General features: G+C 43.5%; 2 protein-coding genes across 8 annotated transcripts in view; one reads left to right on the top strand and one right to left on the bottom strand.

The window, feature by feature from the left end:
* Positions 1 to 463: 463 nt before the first annotated feature.
* Positions 464 to 17883, bottom strand: IKBIP (IKBKB interacting protein). 4 transcript variants are annotated; one of them, XM_067559750.1, is made up of 4 exons: positions 17756 to 17883; positions 15017 to 15243; positions 12433 to 12550; positions 8183 to 9512 (listed from the first exon to the last, which is right to left on the bottom strand). In XM_067559750.1, the coding sequence occupies exons 2-4, from the start codon at positions 15202 to 15204 to the stop codon at positions 8679 to 8681; spliced, it is 1140 nt and encodes a 379-aa protein (XP_067415851.1). In that variant the 5' UTR covers positions 15205 to 15243; positions 17756 to 17883; the 3' UTR covers positions 8183 to 8678. The 4 variants fall into 4 exon arrangements, with proteins under 4 accessions (XP_067415849.1, XP_067415851.1, XP_067415850.1 ...); XM_067559749.1 differs by lacking the exon at positions 17756 to 17883 and adding an exon at positions 17038 to 17151; XM_067559748.1 differs by lacking the exons at positions 8183 to 9512; positions 17756 to 17883 and adding an exon at positions 464 to 1491 and having other exon boundaries at positions 15017 to 16289.
* Positions 17441 to 25805, top strand: part of APAF1 (apoptotic peptidase activating factor 1) — an 80180-nt gene continuing 71815 nt past the window's right edge. For 3 of the 4 annotated variants that reach the window (XR_010921983.1, XM_067559737.1, XM_067559739.1), the window contains exon 1: positions 17441 to 17544. The gene's annotated coding sequence lies outside the window, so the exon portion shown is untranslated. The remainder of the gene's footprint in view (positions 17545 to 25805) is intronic. The other variant, XM_067559738.1, reaches the window with a different exon arrangement.

Raw genomic sequence — 25805 nt, 5'->3', positions numbered from 1 at the left:
CGATCGTGGGGATCACTCACAGGAAACTGCTTCGCGCAGAGGGAACAGCTCTTGAAGCCCGCGGAGCCCGGCACGGCTCCGGTCAAAAGCCCCTAAGGGCCCTTGAACACAAGTCAGAGGCTTCAGCAAACTGTTCCTGACTTCTTTCGAATAACAATAGTACTTTTTCAACAACTGATCTCTAATCGATGTAAGTAGCTAGGGACTGCTGCTTGCAACGGCAAGTGGCAGAAGTTCCAGCAACCGTCAGAGGCGGAAAGAAGGAACTGGGGGCCCGCGGGGTCAGCAGCGCCCTTTATACCGCGACATGAGCGCGGCCCTCCAGGGGGCGCCTGAGCTGGCCCTGCGGGGCTTGCTAGGGAAAAAGGTTCCGGGAATCTGTGCACAGGGCGCGCACACACCTAAATTGGAATGCATATGAGCAATCACTCGAAGAAAGAAGCAAACTTGTAAGAACAAAAGGAGTAATTAAATCATTTACATTTGAAAAATTATGTACAAATATTGTCCTTTAGTTATACAAAACAGTTATGAAGAGCCTGGGTTCCTCAGACGTAAATGTGAGTTTTGTCACTCTTCAGGAGGATTGGCCTCCAATTTTGTTTCAGTATGCTTTGAAAAGAAGTCTGAAATTATGCCTCCCTCTCAGGGTCTGAGTACCAAGCTTGATGAGGTTATCACTCTTCAAATGCTGCTACATTTTAGGCAGTCCATAGTTTCAGAGAATAATTAATTCATATCTGAAATTTCGCCTATTTCCTCTTTCATATCCTTGATCTCAGTCTCAACTGTAGTTAAATTGGACAATTTTTCATTCAAGAAAGCAATTTCTTTCTCTCTTTGTAATATGTCATCGACCAACCTTCCTATTCTTAATGTTAGCTCATTTATCATTGGTTCCAAACGGGCAAAGTCCTTCTTTAGGTTGTACACCTTGGGTTTTAAATCATTTGCAAATGTCACTGTCTTCAGAACTTTTGCTCTATTGCTTTCGAGATTTAAAAGCCTATCTGAATGTTTGTTGAAATCATCTCTCAAATCAGACAACATGATTTTAATCTGCTCAGTTCTTTTTGAGTTACCAGAGGCAAAAGTTTGCAGCTTTGCAGTACGGTCAATGCTACTTGTAAGTAGATTGCCTATATTTTGTACTGTTTTCTTTTCAGCTTTATCTACTTTATCTTCTAGTGCTCGCAGAGAATCAGTCAGTGAGGTCACATCTAACACTAGACCTGAAATGCGCCTTATGTCAGTTTTTACTGTTGCAATCTTTAGAGATACATCTTTTGCTATAGAAGCAGTACTCTGCTCAAATTTTATAACTGCATGAAAAACAGTTGTTAAGTTCTCCTGCAGTTCTTCTTTTTTTTTTTTTTTGATTATGCTTTTAGACAAGGTTTTCATGTTATAGAGATCCTCTTGTAGGTGTTTAACATGAGAAATTATTTGAAGAGCTTCCAGTTGTTCCATTAAGTCTTGAGTCTTTTCACACTAAGGGAGATACAAATAAAAGTATTTCACAAGATAAGCACAAGATTTTAACAGGCTCACATAAAAAACTGCAGTTAAGTTTCACTGAAATATCTTTCTGTTCTGAAATCTTAATCAACAGTGGTGGATCCATGGACCTGGATCTTTAGAGAACAGTATTTCTACCACAATGCACATGTCCCAGACTTTCATTGATTAACTCAATTTTTACCAAATAAGTATAGGCAACAGGCTCATGTATTACTAGAATCCTCCTTTTACTGTTATAATATAGATTCATAAATTTTTAAGGCTGAAAGGGACCAGCATGATTTTCTACTCTGACCTCTTGCATAGCATGGGTCACAGAACTTCACCTAATAATTTCTGCATCAAGACCATAACTTATTTTTGGGCTATAGCATATCTTTTAGAAAGACATCCATTTAAAATAATTAATTGTGATCCATGAGTTTTCTGTAAAGGGACTCTGTCCTGTTTTTACTAGTGCAAACACAGCATAAAAATTCTTTTGAACTTATATTACATTCACGTAACAAAAAGAAATAACAGAAAATTTCAAGACTTGGAATTGAAAAGTTTAATGATTATACATTTGGGGCAAATTTTGAAACTATATTCAGCAAAATCCTTCCGAGGGAAAAACATAGTTTAAACAGTCTCCTGCTCTTACTAAAAGTTATCTTAATGTGAGAAGATTCAATCCACTCTTGGGTTTTGGATTAATGTTTTTTGTTTTTTTCAAAGATCTATGCCTGCCCTTCAGACAAACATGCATAAGATGAGAAGAGAGAGGAAAACTTCTGATACTGCTTTATTTATGGGTGAGGCAGGATATGGTATGCAGACAGGTTGATTACAAACAGGTATAATTTAGTTTCTAGACTATGACTTAGTTCTCCAGGCCCAGAGGAAATCCAGTGGGCATGCTCTGGTCTCCTCCCACTGGTTTTCCTTCATGAGAAAAGGCTGCTTGCTATTGGAGCATGCCATGCTGCTTACGGAAGTGAAATCAAAGTTAAATTAATTAAAAAAGCAGCAAAGCTTGGAAACAATTAGAAGGCAAAAGGAAGATGAGAGAGAACAAAATTGATATAAAGTAACACACGAGAGTGTAAGAGCAGAAATTCCAATCTGGTGTCCATGGTCTATCATCTTTACTGGTCTGTTTGCAGCCTGGGTATACCATGTATCCCCCATTCCTAAAAGCATAGACAAAGGTGTTCATTGACTAAAATCCCAAAATTTCAAGATGTCAAGGACTCTGAAGATTCGAGGTTCTGTTTTGCCAATTTTTGATTTCATATGTATACGTGAAGATCCTTTTATCACCTTTCAGCCTAAACAAACTCATTTTACACAAATCCTTACATTCAGTTCTGTGCTTGTTCTCATCAACTATTTTAAAAACAATATTACAGTTTGTCAAGATCATCTTTTATCACTTTTTACCCGCATCAGAATAGGATCTGTCTTTTAAAAAGGTAACAAAATATATCCCCCCCCCCAAATTACAGCATTACAGTAGAAAATGGCTGTTATAAAACTGAAACAGAAAGCATTTAAGAATTAGCAGACATTCTTATTTATAGTGAACCTTTATATATCAATTTTTCTATTGTCCATCTTTCAAAAATGTAAAAAATGGACAAGATACCATGTATTTCAGCCCTTATTTATGGGCTTAATCGAGTATTAAAAAATACCTAGGTCCCTCTTAATGCTGACAGATGTACAAAAGGATCCTTCGGCCCCAAGATATTTGTGTGCATACATGTTAAAGTATTTGTGCATTAGTATTTTATAGCACAAATTATGTAGAAGGAATGGAAAGTTGTTGACAGCAAATTGTACACTGACACAGCAATGTTAAATTGATTAACTGTGGCAAAGAATGAAGATGTCTGTTCTGAAGAGTTTACAATCTAAAGGAGTAAAATTTATTGGAAGACAACAGTAAACATCTGTAGAAGTCGACTTTGAGATCACACTACAGGTAGGGGGCCCTGACATCCCATTACAACTCCAAATGAGTATTTTGTTTTCAAACTTGAATCACCTTCTATTATACACTTCTGGAGCTAACAAAAGCTATAATATTGAAATTAAGGCTCTTTCTCGTCTGTTCTTGTATATTATTTGTGTGTAAAAGCACCCAGCACATTGCTGGGGCTATATGACTTATAATAATTACATTTGAGGCACACGGAGCTGAATTCTGTTACAAGCTGGAAATTCTGCAACTTCAATTGCATGGGAAAAAATAAATAGGTTTTTATTGAATTAAAATTGATGCTGTAATTTTTAACTAATTTAATTATGAATTTTAGTGGGTTTGGGCCCCATGTATTTCTGATTGCTGTCTGCCAACCATTTCTTGATTCAGCTTACTTTTTTAGCACAGATGCTGACTTTTTTTAGCTTTTTTTTTTTTTTTTTTTTTTTTCATTTTAGCTACATTTATTATCTTATTCAACAGCTACTGGTGTGGTAAAACCCCAAGGTGAAATTGACATTGACTGGCCCACCCTCTTTGTTCTTTCTTTTAAATTGATGAGATTTATAGGACGTGATTAATTCTTAGTGAACCCATGTCAGTATTACACCACTCATCACTAATAAACTATGTCATGTATTTATTTTCCTGGGACAAAAATCTAGTTTATCAAGCTGTAATTACGAGCTCATTTTCCCAAATTCATTCTTAGCAGACTGAACAGGCTGAGTGTGAAATCCTGGCCTCACTGAAGTCAATGGCAAAACTTCTATAGATTCAGGGGAGACAGAATTTTATCTATAGTCAAGAACCTTGGCCATTCCCTGTGAACGTAGGCTCATTTGATATAGTATGTGGTTCCCAAACTTTAGATTTTTGGGCAACTCTACTGGTTTACTAGACTAAGAACTCTGTAACAGCCAATGCACGCTACTTTCTGTTCAATTGTGTCTATTCTATCTTGCAGTGGAATTTGGGTTGATCCAAACCTAGAGTCTCAAGATGCTGAAAGTGGGATTTCAGTCATTACTGTTAACCAAAAATAATATGAAAGAAAATTCTAAATGGGGGGGGGGGGGGGGATCTTATGAAAAGTATTAAACTTAAGTATTCAGTTGCAAAAAATTGTCTTCCATAAACAAGAAAAGAGTAATCTAGATAACCAAGTAGACTTTGTACCACCTGAGTCAGAGAAATCCTTGAGAACCACATCTTTATAGAGTAAAAAGTAAATAGATACAAAAATGACCATCAAAGTATATTCCATTTTTCTACTAAGGGGGCAAATAGGTTTAATATACCCATATATGTGCAGCATTAACGCTTTATTACAGATTATTTTTAATAGACTATGTAAAATATATAAACATGAAGATTGAGACCAGAACAGTTTCATGCAGAGTTAATCTGCAAACGTCTATGGGTGTATGTAGTTCACAGGGCCGCATTTTTGATTTCTGGAGTCTTAAATCAGAAGTAGCCAAAATGTGGTTTGCAGACCCACAGTGTGTGAACACTTTGGGTATGTCTACACTGCAATTAAAAACCTGCAGCTAGCCTGTGCCAGGCTGGTGGGGCTCAGGCTAAGGGGATGTTTAACTGCATTTTGAGCTAGGACAGGCGCCTGAGATCTTGGACTCTCCCTCATAGTGGGGTTCCAGAGCACAGGCTCCAGCCTGAGCTCAAACCTCTACACTACAATTAAACACCTCTTTAGCCTGAACCCTGCAAGCCTGAGTCAGCTTTTATGGGCCAGCCATGGGTGTTTAATTGCAGCATACACATACCTTTGAGTTTAAAAATTCAGCATTATAGCTGCCCTCAACGTCATTATAGAAGAGAGGCCTTTGCAGACTACAACTCCCACTGTGTAGCTCTCCAGTTTGATCTAAATAGATTGGTGAAGATTACATTTCTTCACTGAAGATAATGGCTACAATGTGCTTCATATAAATTAGGCATGGCTCTGGCTCCAGCAAGCTGCCATTGCAGCTCTTGAATCATAGGCCTGGAAGGGACCTTTTGAGGTCATGTAGTCCAGTCCCTTGCAATTATGGCAGGACCAAGCATTATCTAAACGAGCGGTTCTCAACCCGTGGTACAAGGCTGGGTGGTACGCGAACCGTACCGTGCCGCCAAATCCGCCGCCGAAAGTCCCCCCCACCCCCGCAAAACCCTGCTGCTGAAAAGGGGCAAACGGCGGCAGGGTTTCAGCAGAGGGCATTGTTCCCCCCATGTAACCCCGCCGCTGCCGAAAGTACCCCCCTACCACCGCCGCGAAACTCCGCCGCCGCCGCAAGTCCCCCCCCCCCCCGTTTTTTTCCCAAGTGGTACTTGACAGGTACAGTCAGGTCAAGTAGTACTTGACCTGACTGTACCTGACCCGAGTGGTACTCGGGGGAAAAAAAGGTTGAGAACCGCTGATCTAGACCATCCCTAAGAGGTGTTTGTCTAAGCTACTGTTAAAAAATCTCCAAAAATGGAGATTCCACAACCTCCCTAGGCAGTTTATTCCGGTGCTTAACTATCCTGACAGTTAGGAGAATAGGACAAGAAGCAATGGACTTAAATTACAGCAAGGGTGGTCTAGGTTGGACATTTAGGAAAAATTTCCTCTCTCATAACAACCTTTTCTGTATTTGAAAACTGTTATGTCTCCCCTCAGTCTTCTCTAGATAAACATACCCAATTTTTTTCAATCTTCCTTCATAGGTTATGTTTTCTAGACCTTTAATCATTTTTGTTGCTCTTTTCTGGACGTTCTCTAATTTGTCCACATCTTTCTTGAAATGTGGCACTCAGAACTGGATACAATACTCTAGTTGAGGGCTAATCAGCGCAGAGTAGAGTAGAATTATTCTCATGCAAAGTTTGAACAGTCTTGCCTTAAACTCCTTCTTGTAACTGAGATTATATATTAGTTGTGTGACTTTGGAATACAATGGTTTATACTGGCAATCACATCATTTCTTTAGGCCTATCCATGTGCCATTCAAAAGGAATGTTTTTTTTTAAATGGAAGTAAGATCCCGTGTGAGATTAGCACCAAATTTAATTCTTACACAAGGACATGAAAAGGGGTCAATAGTTTCTTTTAAAATTAAGGAAATATTGGAATTCATAATTTTACTTTTTGTTTTTCATGATAAGTTGCATCTCTCTTGTTCAGCAATAAATTTAAATAATAAAGGGTAGGAAAAAAATCAGTGACAAAAATAGTCTGTTTCAAAAGAGTTGGGCAGGTATCAATGGGAAAAGGAGACTGAGATGTGTGGGGAAAATATGTTAAACCTAACAAGGAAATGATGCTAGCAAACTCACAAAAACTGAAACGATGGAGGGTTACTAACAATAATGCTGTACTCAACTAGTCCCAAAGACTTCAATGAGACTGTTCATGCAGAATGGTTAGTAAGGGTACTGCAATTCGTCACAATATTAAAAATGTCTACAGTAATAAGTGTGGAGTGAGATGGCCAGTTGTGGCCAAGGAAATGAAGAAGAGATTTAAAGACCAACTGGTGTATAATCTATCACAGTGTTTCTCAATTGGTGTTCTGTGAGAAAGTGACATTGCGCCGCCGAGAGCAGCTGTTCTCCGCACCGCCGAAAAAGGGAAGATGTCCCGGATTTTTCGGCGGAGGGTATCGACTATGAGTGTAATTTCCCCACAGAGCCTAAAGGGTTCCGCGGGGAAATTTAATTGAGAAACGCTGACCTAGTTGTTTCGAAATAAGCAAATTATATACACATTTTTTTTGGCCCCATATGTAAAAATACTGTTAAGAGTTTGGGGGGTTCCGCAATTATTTATCGAGTTCAAAAGGGTTCCGTGGCCAAATTTAATTGAGAAACACTGATCTATCATCACCTCTTGTCCATTGAGATTTTATATATTTTAGCAAAAGTGATGTGGTATTCTGTATTGCAATCTGACATTTTCAAAGATTACCTATCACCAGGAGTGGGGGACCACATTCTTCTCTCATTTATACTGGTAGAATCCTATTGAGTTTAAGAAGCTTGTACTTACTTAGTTCAGAGGGGAATCTGGCCCCATATATGGAAATTGTGTTAAATGTACATTATTTATTACCAATAATCCAGTTCTTTCTTCTGCTGCCAGTTTAAACTCAAAGCACTGTCCTTGCAAGGCCCCCTGGATTTTGGGTCAGCACCTAACTGTATTACAGTTTTCTATACTGCCAATAATTAGAATATCTATGCTTTAATGGAAGTGAAGAGTGTGTATGTCTCTAATCTCGCAGATGCACACTCACTTCCACTGAGGCATAGATATAATTATTGGCAGTAGAGAGAACCCTAAATATAGTTATGGGCTGATTCAAAATCCAAGCTCCTTGTAAGGACAGAGCTTTCTCAATTTAAACTGACAACCGAAGATAACTTTTGGGTTATTCCAGTAGGTAAAGTTAGATCCCAATTACAGCTCTTTTGGGGGAACATGCACATACACGTGTGTGTACGCTACTAGAATCTCCTGTGTGGATGGACTCCTGGCCAAATTCTGCTCTGTTACATCAGAATTATTCCAGATTTACACTATTACATTAACTAAGAACAGAATTTTATCCCTACAAAAGAGGTGTAACTGATCTAATTTTACTGAATGGAACCAAATTTATGAAACTGCTGATTTTTATATTCAATATGGTATGTTAGAAGCAGACTATAATTCATATAACCTGCTCAGAAGCAGTTATTTAATATTTCATATCTTACAGTGCAGCCAATACATAAGCATGAAATATAACTTTGCAAAAAGCTATAATTAGAAAAAAATTAATATAAATTTAAATGCAGAATACTGTGTTTAAAATTCTGATTTAACATCCAAATGTTCTTTCATCTAAATGCTTTGGTTCAAATTCAATTTTAATAAAAAAAAAACTTCATGGACATTCAAGATAATCATTACAAAACATATATAAAATAGTCCATCTCCCTATCTCCCTCACCCTATTAAGTGTTTTTTTTTCTCTCTAGTATAGTTTATGCATGTAAGGTCTTATCCAATCCCTATAAAAATCAATGGAAAAGACTCCTATCTTTCAAGTTTGTAAATATACTAGTTTGTGGTTACCATTTGTTTATAAACACATTAAAGTAACTGAACTATAAATATTGTCCATACTGATCAAGTAATATACATAAATTAAAATGAATCAATTCACTGATCATCACCATCACTCTGTTCATTTTCTAGACTGTATTCTAAAGGTACTTCTCTTGTATTTGAAGATACTGTAATGTCATGTACTTTTTCTTTTAAAACAACTATTTCATTTTGCAGTTTTAATATGCTGTTGTCATACTGCATTCTTTCAAGAACCTTTTGCATTTCCATTATATTTGACACTGTTTTCAGCATCTCATCTTCCATAGTAAACGTCTGTATTGTCAAGTCTTCCATCTTTTTCTCTATACCTATTAGCTCACTTGATACTTTAAGGATGGACTGAATGGCATTTTCAATTGTTGGCAAGTGGGTCTTGCACTCCTCAACTTTTGGTTCATAGTCTGTAAGCTTCTGACTCAGATCTATGTCTCTGGCTAACAGAATACTTTGTTCTTCTTCTAATTTTTCAACTGTCTTTTTATTCAACTCCAGCTGCTGTTCAACTCTAGAAAGCTCATCATCTTCCTGTCTTTTTAATGTTTTAATATTTCTTACTGTACTGTCTTCCAAATCTTTTACCCTTTCTGAAAGAGACTTCATATTTTGATCAGCAGTATTGATTTGGGAGGTAACTTCAGTATGCATGAACTTTGCTTCAAATTTTAAACTACTAGTGTTTGCATTCATTTCATCCATGCTTCTTTTCCAGGAGTCCATAACATTTTGAAATGTCTCATTAATGCTTTGCATCTTTTCAGAGAATGTCTGCTCACTGTTCTGAATCTCATGTATGATGTTACGGAGAGTGGACACTTCCTGTTCAAACTGGGTCATCATAGAGATGGATGACGTAGCTTCCTGCAGGATACTTTCGGAAGACTCAAGCTGCATTTGTAACACAAAACAATGTCCATGTCTAATTAATATTAGACTGGAAGAGCACTTATATATTTATACAACTGGGAGTATAACAGACACACAAGGCTCAGTCAGTCTCTTGGAGAAGGCCCACCTGACTTGATATACATTTTCAATATTACTATTTAGTTTCATAATTTGTTTAAAATATTATTGGTTCCAATTAATTCTAGCATGTGAAAGCTATAAAGAGAATTTGTATGGCAGTTTTCACGCATGTATTGTTACTTAGGAATTAGTAACTCTATTCAAACGTTTTTACTTAACATCAGAGTTATTACATTCAAGTCACAGTGATCTCAGTTTATATTTATAAAAAATTGAACTGCCATAACATTGCTGTAAAAAACAAAACAAACAAACAAAAACCCTTCCAAATACAAATCAAACATCTCTGCCTAGAATTAAATCATACAATTAAGAGTATTACCAAAAGACCAAGTGGTACAGGGCTAGACCAGCAGTCTAGTGTCACCACAATGTACTACAATGCAGGGAACCAGATACTGGGTTACATATTAATAGTTCTTCACTGGTTGAGCTAGCAGGAGATGAGAGCACTACGAAAACAATACACTACACTCAGGGAGAAGACAAAGGATAAATCCTAGACCCAGTGAAGCCAATGGGAGTTTTGCCACGAACTTCAATGGGTTCCAAGATTTCAGTCAGGGAATGCGGGAGAGCTTCGTAATACTCTTTGATCAAATGAGGAGCACAAATGAAGCTCTACAGGGAGCATAAAAATCTCAGATTAGAAACTAAAGTCATCTTTACATCAGAGCTTCAGGGAAGGGGGATGTTTGTTCATGTTTTTCTGTATAATACATGTAATTTTCTTTGGATAGCCAGCCCTTTGTTTCAATTTCCTCAATATGACTTCCTTTTGTAAAAACATTATACTGTCTAAATTCCACATAAGCAGGGTGAACTGATTTAAATCAGTGATTTAAGTGGAAAGCCTCAATTTAAATAATTGATTTTATTCAACTTTTCTATTTGTATTTCCTTTATTTTTCAAAGAAAGGTGCATTCTCACTGGTTGGTATAACCCGCAATACATATTTATTTACAACTAAATAGTCTTTATGCTAGATTTGGTACATCTTTTTGCTACTAAGGAGGGTACACAATAAGTATATATATTTATTTAAGCAATTATGTAGCTTAGTATTTTCAGATTCTTATTAATTGTAAATTTTTAGTTTTAGAAAGTGGTAAATGATATATTGTTTGTTTACCTAGATAACTGAATTTTTAATAATGATCTGTGTGAAGCTGCATCAGGATGGTAACTGGAATTTAATTAAACACACAGCAGCATATAAAATTTATTTTTATTACCTAAAACAAGCCCTTATTATGTATTGTGCCATGTTTATTTAAAAAAACAAAACAAAAAACCTTACCTCAAAAGTTAGATGTTTTTTCCCTCATTCTCTGTTTATTCAGAAAACCAGTTTTTAATTCAAAGTTGATAGAAGCTCATGGATTCAGCATATTTATTTTTACTTAAATATTATAAAAGATTATAATAAGGTTAGGCCTTAACATATTTCATATTAAATTCAGATTTAATTTAAAACAGGTTTTATTTTTTGAAAGAAAAACTTACAATAGTTTAAATAAAATAAAAAAAATCCAATTTAAATAAAAAAATCCACTTTTAAAAAATTGATTTTGATCCAACTTGCATACAAGAGGGAATTCCAAGTTTGCAGTTATCTCCCTGGACTGAATTGTACAGAGATTCAAATTATGTCCTATGTGAGTGACATTATAAGATAAGTGCTAAAATGGCACTTTAGGCATTAGGTGTGCTATGCATCCATCATCATCTGGGAATGACTTTGGAGTAAAACTAACTTTTTGACAGACAACATAACATGACAATATGAAAGGAAAAGAACACATTGCTGCAAATCAGCTGTTTTAAGATTTTAAATTAATAATATAGAAGACAGACTGAAGTGGGAGCAAGACCAAATTTAACATACAAGAATTTCTACCATATTTCCTTAAAACAATATGTAGCTCAACTACACAGAAAACTAAACGCTAAATTGAGCCATATGAATTTCAGGGGGGGCTTAAGTTTCTGGAAAAGAAAACATTAGCATAGTTACTTAATACGCATGATTAGTGGTCAATGGATGCACAAATCTAGGCAGCACATTTGACATATTTTAAGATTATAATAATCTGGTAAGGGATGTCATACATATTCTAGAAATAAAAAAAATGAGCACTTTGTTGCTATGAAATTACAACTGAAAATAGTATTAAAAGGTCTTGAAGAGATCAACAATGAAAAACAAAAATATAAGTAAAGAGAAACATTTTCACTCAGCTATTTCCCACAGGGCAAAATAGTGGCCTAACTGAAGTTGATGGGAGTTATGCAGTTGACTTCAATGTTGACATCTCAATATAAACATACACCATGTTATTACATGCCTAAGTGTTAAGCAACATTGTCTTAGAAATGTTTCTATTAGTGATTCCACTGTAAATTTAATATGTAGCACTTCATAGCATTCATCCAGAAAAAGAACTTTACAAAACTGGTATATTTCTCTATTTTATAGTCTACAAAAACTAAGACAGAAAGATTAAACAATTTGCCCAAGGTCACATAGCAAGTAAATAGAAGAGTTTAGAACAGAACAGAAGCCAGATATGATTTCCCATTAACTCCCATTTAGGTGACTGAACAAACATTTTAAAATGGTCTAATTTCAGAGATGTAAAATTGTAATTCTGGTTATCTAAAAATGTCCATAATCTCAAAAAACAAAAAAAAATTAACTTTGACTAATTCAATATGACTTAATACATTTTAGCTAATGTTCAATATAAATTGTCCAATTAAAATTCCAATTATTACCTTTTCAGAAATTAAGTTAACTTTATTTTCCATATCCTGGCATTTTCCAGCTTCCAGCTGTAATAAATGGTACTCTTTTTCTATATGAGCAAGTTGGCCTGACTGCTGAAACAGAAACCTGCAAATCATGAAAAAAATAGTGAATATAATTGTATGCATGAATTGTTTTCGGACTCAATCCCATAAAAAGCACCGCATGGGTGTAGGAGTCTACCTTCATGCAGCTCTTTGCATGATCATGGCATTAGAAAAGAGCAGGCTCAATGAGTTTTGTCTGTCTTCACACTGGAGCTATTGACTACCAAAATAAGGGAAAAAACAGGAAATGGACCAAAAAAAATACTTGCATTTAAAGTGTGTGTGTGTGTGTGTGTGTGTGTTCTACTCAATTAGCTATCACAAAGCTACATAATCTCTTCATTGTGACTTAATGTACATATGTGGGAGAAAAAGTACTGTACCTTCATGTGAAAGGAAGTCCTTAATGAATATGACTTTTTTAAATACTTGGCTGATTAGATGGTCGAGGTTAAACAAAACAAGATAATTTAGCCTTTGTCCTAGACTTCTCAAAACTATATCTAGGAGCTCTGAATTAGGAAGGGTCAAACTAGTTCAAATTTTGTGTTAATTTTAATCATTGCTGTTGTGTTGTGAGAAAGCTTGTTGTATTGCTGTTGCCTGTGATGTTCCAGTTCTGTGCAGAAAAAGACTTTATTCTCCAGGGCTCTCAGTCCAGCACCTCTCTCAAGCATTACATTTATTTTTCAACAACAAAAAAGTTAGTTAAAATGATCTTTTTTGGTAGCTTTTGGGGTTGCCAGTTCTGTCAAGTCAATAACTTAAAAACAGAGTAATAAAACATGTGTGACTGAATGTACTCCTGTGTCCAAACCTTACACACTGTTGTAATAATCTTTAGTACAGAGTATGTCTTGTGAGGTATCATCTGAAAACTCAGAATTTTCTGGGCAATACTGTCCTGATAAAATATGTGGCAACACTGTCAGGTGAAGTTATGAGATTTCCCTCATTACCTGTATTCACTTAAAATATCTCTTTGTAATTAATAAACCTGTTTTGCTGTTTTATCTAATATGATGTGTTTAAATTGAAGTGTCTGAAGAACTTTTTGAAATAATTAGATGGCATACTATTATCTTAAATAAATAACAGACTTAACATACTTGGATTGTCCAGGAAAGGGCTGGACAGTACAGGACATATATTTCTGGGGGGAAATATAAGACTGGGAGTGAGTTGGGATCATCCTGTGCTATATCCAACACTGGTAAGAGCCCACGTGTGGCTGGCTGGCTGCAGCTCACACAGACATAGCTAGGAGTGACTTACAGGCTAGATACTTTTTGTGAACAAGTTCAGACTAGAGGCTACATCAGCAAAGCAGTGTAAAGGGCACCCCAAGTTAAAGGGCAGGGGTAACACAGCTCCTCATTAGTCTTGACTGTACCCTGGATATGTCACAGTGTATAAATATTTTACAGTCTTAATACAATGAGATTGCAGATGGGGACATGTAGGCAAGCAGCTCCACTATAGCTGACCCAGGATGAAATGGGAGACAACAGAGATGGCAGTGAAAGAACCTTAATTTGTTGGAAATTTATCATTCCCAAATCAAGATGGGGATAGTGCAGGCTGTTCAGGGATCTTCTTTTTGGGATCAATTTATGTAGAAGAATATTTTATCTAACACAGATTTTATAATTAATTATTTGTTACAATAACATACAGCAATTAAAGTGAGAGCTTCAGAGTATGCGTAATAACGGACTGTTGAGACTGAGATTTGGAGTAAAAACTAAGAAATTGTCATTTATATCTATCCTAGATATGGGACTGTTTAAGCAGTACCAAAATTACATAATGTTTATTCTTCTAATTTAGACAGTCCTGTGGACTATTCAATGATTCATTGGGTGAAATTCTAGCCCCTTTGAAGTAAATGGGAATTTTGCCATTGACTTCGCTGGGGCCAATCTTTCACCCATAAACTTTTGGGCTTATAATTTCTGGTGTGCTAGAACATACCTGTTAGAAAAACATCCAATTTTGATTTAAAGAATTCAGAAGAATCCACCATATCCCTAGAGAAGTTATTCCAATGATTCATTACCTTCACTGTAAATCAAATCAAAATTGTGCCTAAATTTTAAGCCAAATTTTCAGTCTCACTTTCCAGTCATTGGATCTTGTTATACCTTTGTCTGCTAGATTAAAGAACCCTCCACTACTGGAAATCTTCTCTCCATGTAGGTACTTAGAGATTGTGATCGAATCACCTCCTAACCATCTCTTTGCTAAGATAAATAGGTTGAGCTTCTGTAGTCTCCCACTGTAAGACAGTTTTCTAGACCTCTAATCATTCTGGTGGCTCTTTTGTGAGCCCTTTCCATTTTGTCAACATCTTTTTTAAACTATGAACACCAGAACTGGACACTATTCTACTAATGCTGTATACTGTGGATTCCACTGTATAGGACATGGAGGAAACCAGAAACAAGTAAAATTGAAAAGTGTGAAATTTGTCTATAACCAGAATTCTCTTTAGAGGGTCACTTACCAGGTCAGCAGTAGACAAGCAACAAGAGAAAGTAGGTTTAAGGCTGTCTGTGAGTTTATCCAAAAGGAGCTCTGACTACTGCTGCTGCTCCTGGGACTTGAGAGCGCCCCGTAATTGCTCTGCTTTTGTGGCTCTTCATTGTGCTTTGGTGAAGGAACAACCTTCTTTCTTTGCTTAATGTCAGACATTTTAAGAATGTCTTTAGGAAACAGAAACCAAGTAGAGATCTGGCAGAAGAAAGCAAAATGAGTTATGTTTATTCCCTTCCAAGTAAACATAGAGACTCCCAAAAAATGCAGTTAACCAATTGCACTAAAATTACCTGCTTCTTGTTGATATCTACCACATTGATGTTTGTTCCGTTACATTAATCATTTTCAAGAAAGTCTTGAAAACTATTCATTTTTTGATTATATAGATATCCCCTTCCATACTTTCTGAATAGCAGAAATTATCTAAATATCTACAGCACTAAGACTATAGATTTGATTTCTTTTAAATAAATAAATAAATCTTAGATTCTAAAGAAGCTGATGAGATTTTTCCAGGAAAACTTTCAACTCCTCCAAGATGCCTAGGCAACTAGAGTTTTCAAGATGTTCTTAAGATTACTAAAAGTGAGAGACCTTCTATATTTTTGAACTATTCCTCTAGAACTGGATTATTTTTCTTTTTCCAGTGAGAAGTTATCAGTAGTGTAGTAGCTACTAGCAGATGAGAGTTTAATACTTCATTTCCTTTTATGTGACTAGTTCTAAAAACAGCTTTTTTAATAACTAAGTCATCTTGTTAAAGTCCAGTATCTCAGATCTTTTTGCTGGGTTCAGGCTGGAAGCTGACAATCTCCACTTTCCAAAGCTATAAAATTCATGTTTCTGGACTTTCAGGATCATGATGTATTAAAAGTGACACTTTTAAATCTAGAAAAAAAATTCAGTGCATGTCCTAGAACTGACTCATATCCATCATGGAGTTTGGGTTGAGGTTATTTTTTAGGGGAAATTTCATGTTTGGGATGAAGAAGAAAAAAAATTATGGGGCAAGTTGAGAGAAAACAAAATTGCCTGAAGCAGTTTATTTGGAATATAAGAACCAATCTCAGGGAAATGGATTAGTGGGTGGGAAAGCGAGTGAAGTGATCAAAACATATGATAAATACATTTATTATATAGTTCTGCAATTTATCATATGGAGGAGATCCCCTCCAAGTGTGTTCATATCTACAATAGGATCCTGCTGAGAGCTGTGCCTGGAGTCCAACTCTTTGGTACAGGGCCCAAAATGACTTCAATGGGGCTCTGAACAGTTCTTTGCAGGACTGAGGCCTAAATCCATTTCTACAAATAAATATAAAAATTCTATAGCTGTATAGATATTTATGCACGCCGTTTGGGGCTTTAGAAGTATGAAGCTTAAAAATAAATGTTTGTGAGTTGCACAAATGCCAAGAAAAGTCTGAGAGTTTGAAGCATGAAGAAAAAAAAATCCCCTGGCTCAAGCACAAAAAACGTCAGCACTGATTTTCTTTAAAACTTGTAAAAAGTAGCTTTGGGCTGAGAGCAGGTCCTGGACATTCAAACTAAAACGAATATCTGAAGGAAAAGCTAAAAGCGACTTCAAAACATTTTAAGGCAGAAACAACCCCTCAGCTTTAAGGACAGCAACACCCTCCTAGTAACACTGAGCAATAACCAGCCGCACAAAGCAACTCAGTCTTGGGCTGAGTCTCTCCGGCTGAAAGGTGCCCGAGCCAGCCCCGAATCACTAACGGCCACCGCGCACCCCAGCCACCCACCAACCCCCCGTCCTCTGCCTGGGGTCTGCCATCCGCCACCATCACTCCCCCTCCCCTAGAGCCCCCTCTAGCCCCAATACAGGCGCCCCCATCGTGACTCTCCCCATCTCCTCATCCCTTCCGGGCCCTCACCGCACCGCACCGCACCGTCCCCCCGGACCCGGACTCGTCCCCGCCCCCCCGGTTCTCCCTTCCGCCGGACCCCGATCTCCCGGATTCCCGTTACCTCTCTTACGGGGCCGGGCGCAAGCGCGCGGGCTCGTCCGGCTCAAACTTCTGCTGCCGGGCGGCGCTTGCTGCACCCTTGGGCGCGCCACGTCAGGCGCGCACCCGCCACTCGCGCTGTCCGTTACAGCCTTAGGCGGGCGCGAGCCCCGCTCACACGGGCACCGCACGAGCCGAGCTGGTCTGCGCGCGCCAGCCCGAGCCCAGCGGCTGGGTAGGGAAGGCTGTGGCTTTGTTTCGACGGAGTGGCGGTCTGAGGGGCGCGGCCGCCCGCCCGCCCGCGTCGGGGGTTGAGCGCTGGGAGGAGGCGCCTACCAGGCTCCGGGTCCGAGTCCAGCCCCTGAGTCGGAAGGAGGAAGAGGCAAGTGGCCGCTGGTTGAGGGAAGCCTCTCCCCGGGCTGGCGGCGCCTGGCCTGTCGCTGAGGGGTCCGGCCGGCACCCAACCCTTTTGTCTCGAGCAGGCGACGGCCTCCCCGAGACCGTGCTCCGCATAGGCTGGCCCGGCCAGGTAACCCAGAGCGCCCACGGCCTTAGGAAGGGGAGGCGGGCGGTGAGGGGCCCTCGCGCCAGGCTCTGCTGCTGGTGGGGTGGGTTGGGTTGGGGAGGGGGCTTTGTTTCCCAGCGGGCCTCTACTGCCCCCCGGCGCCTGCTGCCGCCCTTGCTCTGAAGCGTTTCTGTGGAGCGAGCGGGGTGAAGTGACCCGACGAGCTTTACTTTACTTTTCCCGTTGGCGCCTTAGGCTGGCGCTCGGTGACCCCGGGTGACACCCGCCGGCGGGCGCTCGGTGACGTGTGCGGCGCGGGCCTCCCCGTCCCGCCGCGGGCAGCAGCCCTCGGCCCGAGGAAAGTTGTTTGGGCGTCTAAAGTTAGTGTGTAATTTCCGCCACTTCCCGATAGGGGGCGGTGTCGGACCCTTTCCGGGGCCGCTGCCCGAGCCAACGAGGCGGGACTTCGGGCGTCACAAAACGCCGCTTCAGTTTAAGATCAGATCCGCTGGCACGTGAGGCTGGAGGATTTGCTGAACTATGCCTGGGAACTTGCCTTGTGTGATACTGGGACTAGAGGGTGCTGTTAATAGGCACTTGTGAAGCGGAAGTGTTCATTCTCTGTCCGCTGATCTGTTACATCTGAGACAGCCATGTAATGTCCATGTAAGGGGGTGTGGAAGAGTTGGAGCAGAGCCGGGAGGGTTGGATAGAAGCTTGGGGGTTGAGGTCAAGGGTAGGAGCAGGACATGGGTAGAAAACAGGCTTGGAGAGAGGGGAAGAGAATGGGGAGGATAGGAGCAAGGGACAGGATTGATGGGGAAATAGACGGGGTGATTTAGAAGTTGGGTAGGGATGGACATAAGCAAGAGGTGGGGATGGGGACAGAGACAGGCTGAAGGGACAGAAGGGTATGTAATCACTAGACCACATTCCCTGGCAGTGGCATACTGTGGGTCTCCTGCGCCCCAGCAGCCAAGCCTGCATTTGTGCTCGCCCCCTTCCTCTTCCCCCCCGGCGCAGGGCAGGAGGGGTCCCGGCACCATCCACCAGCTGCCTTGGGAAGGGCTGGTCTGTACCTGTGGAGAGGGAGGTGTGAGGCCTGGGGGGTGCACATGCAGGCTTGGCTCTGCACTTATCCACTGCATGGAACCTGCCTCTCCTGCCCCCACTCCAGCACTGCAACCCAGTGCTGGCTCAGATGGGGGCAACCTCACCCCCTGGACTGGGAGGGAGGGGGCACCAGGCCAGCCCTTCACGACGTGCAGGCTGGCACCTGGGAGCATGTCCCCCCCGGCCACTCCCCCTCAGTATGCCACTGCTCCCTGGAAATAAACCAGGATTCCTGAGTGTAACCATTACATTTTGCCCGTGGGTTTCACAGCTACTTACTGACAACAAAGGATCTGCATCATCCTATAGTGGCAGAACCCCAAAGAAGATAACAGCCTTCTATTGCTATCAGTTACTTTCTTAGCTTAAAACTACTGTAGATCTAAAGATCTCAACCATTCTGATGACCTATGCATGGGTGTTTTCAATTTTTATGTCTTTAAAAACATAGGAAATTATCTAATAAAAAGTTGATGTTAAAAGAAATTAAGGTTGAAAAGTCAAGTGATCAAAAGTTAGATGTCAGATTCCATGCAACCCTATTTCGACCACCTTATGATACAATCTTTAATGAGGTGATTGCACACTGTTTTTTTCAACAGGACACCTGTCTCATTCACTGCATAGGATGGACTGTGTTCTGGGTTGTGTATTGAAGGAGGCTGTTATCTTTAGAACTTTTGCCTCATTTGTTGGAGAAGTTGGAAGGTATGCTGTGAATGAGGTAGAGAACTGTAGAAAGAGAAAGGATAAGTACTGTGGTTAAGTCAGTTGGATGTCACCTTGGGGAACTGGATTCTACCCCGCCCCTGCCTCAGAGTTCCTTTGTGATGGAGGGAAAGTGACATAAACCAAACATTTCACAGGTGGCCATTACATGTTCCCCATTTTCAGAGTACAGTATCCACTAGAGAGTCCTAGGACCTGATTTGCAGAAGTAGTGAGCATTCACAACTGCAATTAATGTCAGTGCTCCGCTGTGAACACATAAATTGTTGTAAAATGCGAGGTACACTGAAAAATCAGATTCTAATGGTTTCAAATTGGCAAAACAAAATAAGTCCACATTTAATAATCTTGACTTTAATCTGTGTGCCTTGGTTCCTCATATGTAAAATTGGGATAATAATATCATGTCAGGGGTGTTGTGAAGATAAATCTGTTAATCTTTTATAAGAACTAAGATAATGCTGTAATAGCACCATAGAAAACTCCATGAGGAAATTAATAATTCTGTATTCAGTGCAGAGTTTGGTTGGCATGCAGTAAATAGTGCCTGAGGCTGCACACTGAATGATGAGGATAAAAAGAATTCTATCTTCGAGTGATTGCTCATATGCATTCCAATATAGGTGTGTGCACGCCCCGTGCACAGATTCCTGGAACTTTTTTCCCTAGCAAGCCCCGCAGGGCCAGCTCATGCGCCCCCTGGAGTGCTGCGCTCATGTCGCAGTATAAAGGGCGCTGCTGGCCCCGCGGGTCCCCAGTTCCTTCTTTCCACCTGTGACGGTTGCTGGAACTCCTGCCTCTTGCTGTCTGCAAGTAGCATTCGTACCCTAGCTGTTGTTGACTCTTCTTTGAAGTAATCTAGTGTTAAGTAGCAGTTAATAGTTGTTAAATAGTTTAGAGTAAGTACCCCTGAAGGGGTTTTTTCCAGAGCCATGCCTGGCTCTACAGACTTTAAAAGCTGCGACCTCTGTGCTAAAGCCTTCCCTATAAGTGATCCTCATGACCGCTGCCTCCGATGCCTCGAAGAGCAGCATGGAAGAGACAAGTGCCGGATCTGTAAGGCCTTCAAGCCCCGGATGCAAAAAGAGAGAGACGCCAGGCTGAAGGCCATCTTGATGGAGTCCACGCTCCGGCCAGCGTCTGAACCATCGCAGTCCCTGACAGCACCGAGTGTATCGTCGGTGCGGAGCGCCCCTCTGGCACCGGCACCGAAGATGAAGGTGCCTAAGAAAAAGACACGGCCTGAGGCCACACCCATGGACTCCTCTCTGCTACTGGGACAGCAGGGAGCGATCAAGGAGATGCCCCAGCCACGTGCCGTGGAGATTACTCTGGCACCGGTGTCTCCACGCAGGGAGCCTCCCCCGACTCCTGTGGGTGGGGGAGTGCCCCTGCAAGGGCCGTCGACACCGGAGGCGTTTACTGCGGCACGCGCCCTCATGGCCATGCCCACACCTCCGTCCCCACCTCGGCCGAGGGCTCAGGGACCTGCGTCTTGGGGCAAACCCGTGCTAGGTGGCCCCGGTGGGTGGAGACGTCCACAATCCAAGTCTCCCCCCAGACGGTCACGGAGGGTGGAGAGCGTCAGCTCCCCTCCGAGCTCCAACTCTAGGTCGTCGAGCGCCGTGGCACCGTGGGTGGTCGCGAGGCAGGCACCGGGGTCGTCAGAGATCCAGCTCCGACCCCGGCAAAGACCGGAGTTCGGGCTCGCAGACTTCGGTGCAGAGCCCATTGCGGCACCAGTCCAGATCCCTTTCCTGCAGCTGCAGCCGATCAAGGGACAGCAGTCCACTACCATCGGCACCGGGGATCTGGGGACCGTCCTCCGCACCGGTCCCAGAAATTTCGGCACCGATGTCCTTCGCGGTCCCGCTACCTGTCCCGGCACCGATGGCCCCAGCGCCGATGGCCCTGGCACCGGCAGTAGTGCGGTCCGGATCTGCTCCACGCAGCTATCACCGACGCCACTCCCGCTCTCGAGGGGGCAAGCGGCATCACAAGACATCTCGGTGCAGGTCCACGACCTCTTCATCTTCTTCTCCGGCCTCGTCCTCCCGCTGGCACCGAAGGCATCGGTGCCGGTCGACGTCCTCGTCACGGAGCTGCTCTCCATACCGGGGTGGCAAGAGACACTCTGGGGGCTCAGGTGGCCGGCATGCTGCGGTGCATCAACCACAACCCGTTTCGGTACCAGGATGGGGCCAAGGACCGTGGCAATGGCCTTATTGGGGGGCCATGGAGTGCACAAGTGGCTCAAGGCTTTGCGTCGCTGCATTCCACGGCGGCCCCGCCAGCGCCCCTGTTGCCCAAGCTGACCCAGGGGCATGATTCGGAGGGAGACTCAGACTCTGAGGAGGGACCCTCTACAGGGCCCATTCCTCAATTCTCCTCCTCGTCTCCAGATGATATTGCAGCCAGGGATCACAGGGCTCCCCTGTTCGATTTCCGGGCCCATCAGGACCTTCTAAAGAGGGCCGCTGAGAACTTGGGCATGGAATTCAAACTCATGTCCGAGGAAGAGGATCCCCTCTTTGGGCCATCAGGGTTGGCAGGCCCTTCACGAGCGACCCTCCCCATACATGACAGGGTCATGAAAATTGCCAGAAACGTCTGGCAAACCCCGTCCTCGGTACCTCCTACGTCGAAAGGGGTAGAAAGGAAGTACTATGTGCCCAAGGAGCCCTTTGAGTTCCTTTACAACCATCCTACTCCGGGCTCTCTAGTGGTTGATGCAGCCAATCAGAGAGACCGCCAGGGGAACCAAGGAATACTCCCAAAGATAAGGATGGGAGGAAACTAGACCTCTTTGGGAGGAAAATCTACTCTACTGCAGCCCTGCAGTTTAGAGTAGCAAATCACCAAGCCTTTTTGGGGAAGTACAATCTTAACCTCTGGTCATTGCTGCGGAGATTTGCATCGGCGTTACCACCTGACCAAGCGGTGGATTTTGCCACGGTGACACAAGAGGGAGACGCTGTGGCGACCTCAGCCCTGCAATCTGCCAGTGACACGGTGGACACAGCTAGCAGGGCTATGGCTTCAGCTGTCATCATGCGCCGTTTCTCCTGGCGCCAAGCGTCAGGCCTGTCATAGGAGGTCCAGCAGGCCATATAGGACCTCCCCTTTGACGGCACCGACCTATTGTCAGAGAAGACAGATGAGAAACTCCATGTCCTAAAAGACTCTCAGGCTACCTTGAAGTCCCTAGGGCTGTATACCCCCCAGGCCTCGAGATGTCAGTCCCAGCCTCAAGCCCAGAGGCAAACGCCCCCCTCACTGAGACTGGCTCCCAGACTCTCCAAACCAAGGAGAGGTAGGGAGCGTTACTGGGGGCCAAACAGAGGAGGCTGGCAAGGGTCCTCTACTGGGGCCCAGCAAGGGCCTTCTAAAGGGGGTAATTCCAATAAACGTTTTTGATTGTGTGCACGAGGGTGGCACTCTTCCTTTTCCCCTGGATCTTAACTGACCGTTTGCGGAAAGGTTTCGACCTTTCTATGCAGAAGGGGAAGCCATTACTATGGACCATTGGGTCCTGGAGGTGATTTGCAAGGGCTATACCCTCCAACTTATGGCCTTCCCCCCCGACTCCCTCCCTAGGATATTCCCCCTTGGGGACCCTGCCCACGAACAGCTCCTCGTGCAGGAGATTGATTCCCTCCTAGAGCTTGGGGCGGTGGAAGAAGTCCCAGTGACTGAGAGGGGGAGGGGATTCTATTCAAGGTATTTCCTGATACCCAAGGCCAAGGGGGGGCTTAGGCCCATCTTAGACCTACGCCATCTGAATAAGTATATCAGATGCATCAAGTTCCGCATGGTCTCTCTCGCCTCCATCATTCCGGTCCTAGATCCAGGGGTACGCTGCCCTTGATCTAAAAGATGCGTACTTTCATGTCTCTATATTACCTGCCCATACGAGGTTCCTAAGTTCATGGTAGTGGAGCGCCACTACCAGTTTCGGGCCCTGCCCTTTGGTCTTTCCTCAGCACCAAGGGTCTTTACAAAATGCGTGGCAGTGGTGGCAGCCCACCTGCGCCGCAGAGGGGTGCAAATTTTTCCCTACCTGGACGACTGGCTGATCCGGGGCAAGTCCAGGGCCCACGTAAGGAACAGCCTACGGCTTACTTGCGCAACATGCACCAGACTGGGGCTGCTCATCAACGAGCAGAAATCCACACTTACCCCGGTGCAGCGTATAGATTTTATTGGGGCCACACTGGACACTATACAGGCCAGAGCCTTCCTCCCACAGCCTCGGTTCGAGGCAATGGCGGCCATTATATCCGATCTCCACAGCTCCCCCACAACGACGGCCAGACACTGTCTGCAGCTGTTGGGACACATGGCAGCCTCCACGTATGTGGTGAGGCTGGCTCACCTCAGGCTAAGGCCTCTCCAGGCATGGTTGGCCTCAGTGTACGCGCCAAACAGACATTCTCTGACTAGAGTGGTCATGGTTCCCTCACAGGTGCTGTCATCCCTCAATTGGTGGAGGGACCAGAGGGAAGTGATGAAGGGAGTCCCGTTCAGAGACTTGGCCCCATCAGTGACTCTCATCACAGATGCATCCGATGTAGGATGGGGAGCCCACATCAGTCGCAACCTGAGCACCCAAGGGTTGTGGTCACCTGAGGAGAGAGTTCTGCACATCAACGTACGTGAGCTCAGAGCAGTCCGGTTGGCCTGCAAGGCCTTCCTCAGATTCCTGATGGGCAGGGTAGTCCAGGTCCTCACAGACAATACGGCGGCCATGTTTTATGTGAACAGGCAGGGGGGAGCGCGCTCCTCGGCTCTTTGCCAGGAGGCTATTCGTCTCTGGGACTTTGCTGTGAGGCACAATTTTCATTTATTGGCCTCTCACCTCCCCGGGATCAGGAACGACGAGGCGGACCACCTCAGCAGGTCATTTTCACCCCGCCACGACTGGTCACTGCACCAGGATATAGTGATTTCAATTTTCCAAGAGTGGGATGTTCCCCAACTAGACCTGCTTGCATCGGCCTGGAACAGGAAATGCCCAAGGTTTTGCTCGCTCCAGGGTCGCGAGCCGGGTTCCCTGTCTGACGCGTTCCTTATAGACTGGGCGGGGTGTCTGATGTATGCATTTCCCCCCATCCCGCTCCTGCCCCAAGTCCTTCTCAAAATCAAGAGGGACAGAGCGGACATCATTCTGATCACCCCAGCGTGGGCGAGGCAGCATTGGTACAGCATGCTGCTCAACCTCTCTATCACCGCGCCGATTCCGCTACCCAGGCGCTACGACTTGCTCTCCCAGGACCAGGGGCGCCTGCTGCACCCAGACTTGGATTTCCTCCACTTGACGGCATGGAGACTCTGTGGCTGACGGAGGGAGAGAGAGCCTGCTCCTTACAGGTCCAACAGGTTCTGCTGGGTAGCAGGAAATCGTCCACACAGGTTACGTACAGGGCCAAGTGGAGGCGGTTCTCCTGTTGGGCGGAGTCTAGGGATATACGGCCAAGTTTCTCGCCTATACAGGTGATCTTGGAATACCTGCTGCACCTTAAGCTTCAGGGCCTAGCTCTGGCTTCCCTGAAGGTACACCTGGCAGCAATTTCGGCGTTCCACCAGCCGATGGAGGGGCGGTCCCTGTTTTCCCACCCCATGTCAGTTTAGGTTCCTTAAGGGGATGGAGAGGACCTTCCCTCAGGTCCGGGACCTGGTACCGCCCTGGGATCTCAACCTGGTCCTTACCATGTTGATGAGACACCCCTTCGAGCCCAGGACCACATGCTCCCTACTCCTCCTGTCTTGGAAGGTAGCCTTCCTGGTGACCATTACATCAGCTAGGAGGGTTTCCGAGATAAGGGCTTTGACCTCTGAGCCCCCCTACACCGTTTTCTATAAAGATAAGGTTTGGCTGAGGCCCCGCCCGGCATTACTGCATAAGGTGGTGTCTCAGTTCCACTGTAATCAAGATATCTTCTTCCCCATGTTCTTCCCTAAACCACACGGTTTGGAGGAGGAGCGGAGGTGGCATTCGCTGAATGTAAGACGAGCCCTGGCCTACTACATCGAGCGGACCAAACCCTTCCGGAAGTCATCACAACTGTTTGTGGCAGTGGCGGACCGGATGAAGGACTCACCGGTCTCCACCCAGTGAATCTCCAACTGGATTACCGCCTGCATCAAAGCCTGTTACGAGCAGGCAGGGGTGCCCCTTCCGGGCGCTGTGAAGGCGCACTCAACCAGAGCCCAGGCCTCATCCGTGGCTTTCCTGGAACGAGTGCCCCTGCAGGACATCTGCAGAGCAGCAACCTGGTCGTCGGTCCACACTTTCACGTCGCACTACGCCATCATGGAGCAGGCGAGAGAAGATGTGGGTTTCGGCAAAGCCGTGCTGACAAGAGCAGGTTACCGATAATTCCTACCCACCTCCAAGGTATGGCTAATTAATCACCTATATTGGAATGCACATGAGCAATCAC

Source organism: Emydura macquarii, unplaced genomic scaffold (assembly GCF_026122565.2).
Source record: "Emydura macquarii macquarii isolate MOO-44397 ecotype Brisbane River unplaced genomic scaffold, CSIRO-AGI_Emac_v2 contig_2205, whole genome shotgun sequence".
NCBI lineage: Eukaryota > Metazoa > Chordata > Testudines > Chelidae > Emydura > Emydura macquarii.
The sequence above is the reverse complement of the archived record's forward strand: the minus strand, read 5'-3'. Positions and strand labels throughout refer to the sequence as shown.

Excerpts from the sequence above, each read along its gene's own strand:
- IKBIP (XM_067559747.1), bottom strand. The coding sequence starts at position 15,294 with ATGTTTACTTGGAAGGGAATAAACATAACTCATTTTGCTTTCTTCTGC. Across the intron at positions 12,551-15,016 it reads GCTTGTCTACTGCTGACCTG|GTTTCTGTTTCAGCAGTCAG; the intron begins GTAAGTGACCCT and ends CATGATTTGCAG. Across the intron at positions 9,513-12,432 it reads TTAACTTAATTTCTGAAAAG|CTTGAGTCTTCCGAAAGTAT; the intron begins GTAATAATTGGA and ends TTACAAATGCAG.